Genomic DNA, 6,424 nt, shown 5'->3' on the forward strand with positions numbered 1-6,424 from the left:
TGCTCATTTTGAAATAAATCCTGCAAAATGCTTTAAACTTGGTTCTTTTGGGGGAGTATTGATTATTCATGAATAAAATTTTAACTATCTTTACTTTTTAGGAACTATGAACCCAGGTTTTTTATATATAAGCATACATAAGCATCTTTATGGTAAACATACTATACATATCAAAAGACATTTAATATGGGGCAGGAAAAAAAAAAGTACAGCATGTGAAACTTTACGGGACAAATTCATTTTTATTTTTTAAAATATCAGGAACTTTGAAAACAACCTGAAATTCAGCTGTACCAAGAACAAAATGCAAGTAAGAATATCTGAAAACTGTTCTGTTTTGGAGGATGTGCCTCACAGTCCCAGGCTTCACTCAGCCTGTAGAGCAGGACAGGCACACTGACCACAGCACAAGGATTTGCTTTCTGCTTATTTTCTGTCTTAACTGGTATAGCTTTAAAACAACCACTCAATTCCTACCCTGGGATGGCATATAAAGTAGCACACTGAAATGCCAGGGAAAATGAAGTTGGCAAATCTAAAAGCAAAGCACAATCAGCAAGTGAATTTAGATTCCAAGAGCACATAGCACTGTACATTTGGCAAATAGATGGTCACACTCTGGTCTCTAAAAACAAATAAACAAAAAGGCAATCAAAAGAAAAGTGTAAATTGAAATCTGAGTGCAGCAACTTCACCACGCTCCAGACTTCACATCTGAGCAAACAGTAATTGATGCCCAGACCCTCTGTCCCTTTATCTTGGAGGAAGAAACTAGAAGGCACCAAGATTCTCTCCTCCCTTTCCCTTATGTGACACTAGGTTTCAATGTCAGACCTGAGTTAACACGTCAAAACACCTGAGGATGCTCAGGCCCCATCAGCATTAGTAAGGTGCTGCCTAGTCTCTGCTTCTCCCATATCCTTTTGGCCTGGCTTACCAAGCATACCTCTGGTTGTGAGCAGAAATATCTTCTCATGTCACTAACTCTTTACTTAGCCACCTGTGCAAGGAACCTTAGCATTTATACTAACTTGTGTTAAGATTTAAGCACAAACCCACTTCCCACCTGGATAGTTCATTTTGTGCTTATCCGTCACTTCTGTCTTTTCAATCTCTGCCTGTGAAGAACTGACAGGACAGCTTGGACAGCGACCAATGAAACCCTGGTACAGCCGCTTTCCTACGTTGTTTTTGTACTAGTATATAGAAGTGACTCAGCAGTAATTCCTCATCCCTAACCTTGTCAGGACACCCATAGCTCTACACCCAGAACAGTTCTCCTCTACCTGACATGTACTCTACAAAACTGCAATGGTGAACCATCAGATTTGCTCTTAATGTTAAAATAAACATAACAAGAAAAACACAGAAACAACAAAGCCATGCGCAAAGTGACTCCCATACAATTCCCAGTCCCACTCTCTATGCGTACAATGAAACAGCAGGGATAGCTACATACCTTCCTCGGAATGAGAACGTCCTGTTGATTTCCCACTCAGATGTTGTTCAGGTCACATCAGTTGGCAGTGCTTAAGAGGAAGCTAGCCAAAGTAATCAGGAGGCAGAGGCCTAGGGCATCCTCCTACCGCCTTCCCTTAGGAAACTGCACATGGTCTGAACATACTGACACACAGGCCTGGAAGGGCTCTAACAAAACTGTCAACAGGGACTGTGACCAGCACTGAGCAGCACACAAAAAGTCAAAATATATTATCACAATTTTACTTGTGACCCCAGCTGAGACCCACCTCCCCCACAGAATGACCTATGAAAGTTCACTGTCTTTTGACGTGGGTCCTTCTGACACTTGACTTTCAGGTTTAGCGTCTCCCTCAGGGTTAGCTTGGGCTTCAGACCTTGGTTCTGTCTGTTCCAGCTCCTCACTACTCTCTGGTGCCGCCTGCTGATTATTTTTCTCTTCACAGGGATCACTATGACTTAACTTGCCAGCAGGCTCCAATTTTGCTTCTTCCCCATTTCCCAGCTTAGGCTGAGGCTGTGAGTCTTTTGCACTCTTCACTACCTCTTGGAGGTTGTACTTTCTGAACAGCACATAATCTTTCACCACACTCAAGCAACACACAGCTTTGATGATTTCTACTACCACTGTGTATTCTGGGTTCGTGAGATCCACTTTGTTTTCTGAGTTGAGGCTGCCGACTATTCCTGTAACACAAATAGGAAAATGGGCTGAGAAGGAAGGGCATCATTAAGCTTGATGGAGTCAAACAGACCTTCATACTTTACTACCTGGGATTTGTTAAAACAGGGTTTATAAAAATTCATGGTTCTTTGTGGCCATCAATCAATTTTCATTAATACTTTTTTGTTTTCAATGTTTTCAAGACAAGGTCTAGACTTGGCCTGAAACTCACTATGTAGATCAGGCTGGCTTGGAATTCAAACAAATTCTCCTGCCTCTGCCTCTCAACTGTGGGATCAAGGGCATGTGTGCCTGGCTCCATCAATGCTTTTAATCAATTAATATGAATGGCCTTGAGACGTTTAATAAGAGAACAGTGGGCAGAGTGGAGAGATGATTCAGTGGCTATGTGCATGCACTGCTCTTGCAGAACCCATCTGTTCCCAGCACTCATGTTGGAGGCTATACAATCACCTGTTAGCTCTAGCTTAAAAGGCTATGGCAGCCCTTCTGGCCTCTGTGGGCACTGCACTCAGGTGTACAAACCAAATAAGTATGAATCAAAATACTTAGTGAAGAAAATAATATCTGTACTTAACATGAACAGACTGATTTTAATTGTCATTATCCCTAAACAAGACAGCTTAACTTAGTATTCTAAGTAATCCAAGGATGATATAAAACACACAAGAGAATGTTTCCAAGTTCTATGCAAATACTACACCGAAACAGCCAGTTTTACATAAGACTTACCTGAGCGCTCACATGCTTTGGCATCTCCGGGGGAATCTAATGACTAAACTCCCAACAGTATGGGCAGACAAGTATACTTTTCCAAATATTCAATTTTGATTTTACAAGGGAATCTACCTCACATACCAGTATCAGTTAGATCTGATATATGTATTGAAAAAAAAATGTAGTACTACTTAAACTTAAAAATCCTTGAGTATAAGTGTTAACTACAGCCAGCTATACAAAATTACTTAGAGACCTTACCTGCCAACTCTTTGATAACTTCTTCTCTATTCATGTGGCTGTTATTACGAGATTTGTATACAATCTGAAATGTCCCCTTGTTTGGGGCTTTAAACCAGGGTTCCAAAAATGTTTCTGCATATTTTTTCATATCTTCTAAGAAAGCTTTGCATGTGCCCGAGATGGGCAACATTCGCAGAATAACTCGTGTCTTCTTTTTCTTGGTTTTGTACATATCCTGGAGAATATGATGCACTAATTTCTCAGGTTCTAAGGAAAAAGAAAAAAGCAACACAGGAAAATAAAGCTTGTTTTTTTTTATCAACTGGTATTTCTCCAGAACCTATCATATATCTAGCATTTTAACTTTTCATCATCTTTACTGCCTTTGCTAAAAATAAATGTTGATGAAGAGTCTCCAAAATCAATGCTCTGGAGATGTCCCACCTTAAACCATAACACTGTTGTTTTCTTCTAACACAAATTAGAGTAACAAGCATTACACAGCACATTCATAAACACAAAATCTGCACATCACTTAAAGCTTTACTCAATCCCCTAGTGAAACCCGGCTCTCCGCTGGGAAGGCCCCGCACCACGACACAGTGCCTCCCTCACTGTCTACTTCTCAAGTGCACACGTCTGCCCGAGACATCATGTTTTCAAATTAGTGATCACATTTGAGGGCCAAAGGAGTTCTATTTCCAGGTTACAGTTAATTGGATCAGGCCCTCCATGCCTAAATGGTAACTATGTCTGGCACCGAGAAGCAGCTGCTCTTTTGAGACACAATATACACTTTCACTCTATGTTAAGTTATATGCAATGAAAGGACGCAGCACAGCCAGGTCCCTACCCTTAAGCCAATGCTATGCTCACCGCCCTCTACTTCTCCACATTACTAGGAAACTAAAATAACACCATTTCCAAAATGGGGAGTAAGAAGCAAATTCCCCGAGTGTGGTATATGTCATCTGACATTGATATACTGCTGGTGAAACATAGGGAAGTTACCGCAGAGAAATTAACAGGCATACCCGTGAAGCCACCGTCTAGACAGTAGCTGCTAAGACAAGAGATGCCCAGATACTATGGGGCTGACAATCTTAGGGCACCTTTATCTCTCAGACACACCTATCCCAAGTGTCCTGATGAAGACCACATTATTTGCTCCACTCTCCATTGACTGGAATCTTCTCAGCCTCATCTGTGTAGAAGCCTTAATGTCACCAACTTCTTTCTTCAAGGCAGCCTCCACATCATCATCATCTCCCTCACTTCCAGATAGCTGCTGGTCCTTGTCTATAAACTGTTTATATAAAAACCAACAGGGAAAAATTACACAACAGTTCATGTTCAAACACCATAATTAACTACTTACGTGAAACCCCCAGTGGCAGAGGTTTTAATGCTGACAATAAACTTTTTTTTATTAGATTAAAATAATACTAATTCCAAAACGTACATTAAAAAATGAATTCTCTTTATGTGTCGTCTGAAAATGCTTTGAGACCCACCTTGATGATGGCAGGCAGGCAGGCAATGTGCTCACCAGAGGAAACGTGTCAGAGTGGACCTTAAGAAGGCCATTACATACCATTGTGACCAGCAGGGTGCCCTCTTTTTGGGAAGATTAGAACCAAATGTGTAAGAGAACTAAAAATCTTTACTCCTGTTGTAAAAAACAGGGCATACAGTAGGAAGTCAACAGCTTGCTTAAACCCAATACAGTGGCCAATGCTTGTAATCCCTACGTGTGGCCAAAAGTACACAACCAAAAGAGAACTTGCACAGGCATCAGCATAGCCAGGACATGTGCCTGTTACCCAGTCTTCTGTCCTACCAAGAGGGTTTTCAATCAGGTAACGAAAACAACTGCTTATTGAAGAGGCCGTTACAGATTCATATTCTGCCCTCTCCTCTCAAATAATGGGGCCCACTGCACTAACTTTCTCCACACTTCAGGGTGTGCATGTGTGTTCAATAATATCGCGGCAGCCAATTTGGGGTTCACGAGTTGTTTTCTTAAATGCATTTTCAAGTGCACCTGGAAAATAGCATTCCTGACAGATTTCCACTACCTCCTAGGGATTTTAGCTTGTAGCAACTTCGCACTGTCGCAAGGAGTACGCCTCTGAATGGTCTTCAGCAGACTACCTGGTTCACAGGAGGCAATCAATACACGGGAGCCACTGACTTAGAGATGCCAGAAAAGCCTAAGGGGCCAGCCCGTAAGCACACACCCACCATGCCTGAGCCTGCAAAAGCAGCCACACCCGGAGGAGGCGGGAAGGTAAATGGGGTCGTGCAAGCACCGTACAGACGCATCGCAGCAACTGCTGCCTCCGCAGCCTGGAAGAGACCTGCAGGCGGCTCGCTCTCCCCGAGGCTGGTACCTTTTCGGGCCCGTACATGTCGTCGCCGTACTCGTTGAGCAGGCTGTAGGCCTCCTCCACGCACTTGCGCTCGTTCATGTTGCAGGTGATGAGGATGCCCTGCAGGCCGGGTTCCAGCTGCCGCGGCCCGCCTGCATCACAGCGCCGGGCCCGCTTGGCCGGCAGGAACTGGGCCTTCCCTTTGCGCTTTCCACTGACTGGCTGAGGGGACTGCTGGGCAGGGGCCGCCATGGTCCCTGGGCTCCACGTTCCTTGGCGTCTTCGTCTGCGCAGACGCGGGGCGATTGCGTCACGCGTACGCGACCGTCAGCCCTTGCGGTCCTGCAAGCCGCCTTCGGGTGGCTCTGGGCACGCCACGCCACGCCACGCCCCTCGCACAGAGTAACAGCCCCTTTAAAGCCGAGCCAGGGCTGAAAGGTAGATTTTGGACTCCAGCTGCATGTAAAACTCCAGCTGGATGTAAATTGTGCTTGCAAAGAACTGGTTTATTTATTTGTTGAGTTTTTTAAAGTTAATGTTTATCGTGTTAATCGCTGTCTAAAGTACGGAGGTCGCGCTATCAGCAGAACATGATATTTATTTTCCTTATAATAAGGCTTTGCAGGAGTCAGTGAAGTCTATCAAATTTGCACATTCAATTCAATTTCCTCTGGTGGTGTTATGAGAGGATGTGCAAAGAAAAACAAGACACGGGAAGCAGAAGGGACTCCGCGAAGGCAGACCCTGGCGCCATGGAAACATTACGCATTCAGCTGTAAAATGTGTCCATATTAATACTAGAGTTACTGTATTAATCAGTTTCTCCATGCTTCTGTCAGACATGTGAGAGTGGCATTGTGTTAAGATGTCAGCCAAGTTACAGTGCTTGCTTCTAAACAAAACCCCTGAGAAAAAAGAGGTTTTGTCC

The 6,424-nt window shown here is 43.6% G+C and overlaps 1 protein-coding gene across 1 annotated transcript; it reads right to left on the reverse strand.

Annotated features, from left to right (window-relative positions):
- Positions 1-1,353: 1,353 nt before the first annotated feature.
- On the reverse strand, positions 1,354-5,799 carry Thumpd1 (THUMP domain containing 1). The gene is made up of 4 exons (XM_051145129.1): positions 5,518-5,799; positions 4,256-4,430; positions 3,143-3,391; positions 1,354-2,166 (listed from the first exon to the last, which is right to left on the reverse strand). Exons 1-4 carry the CDS (start codon positions 5,746-5,748, stop codon positions 1,766-1,768), a joined length of 1,056 nt encoding a protein of 351 aa, XP_051001086.1. The 5' UTR covers positions 5,749-5,799; the 3' UTR covers positions 1,354-1,765.
- Between the last annotated feature and the right edge of the window lie 625 nt (positions 5,800-6,424).

Source organism: Acomys russatus, chromosome 5 (genome assembly GCF_903995435.1).
Source record: "Acomys russatus chromosome 5, mAcoRus1.1, whole genome shotgun sequence".
Classification (NCBI taxonomy): Eukaryota; Metazoa; Chordata; class Mammalia; order Rodentia; family Muridae; genus Acomys; species Acomys russatus.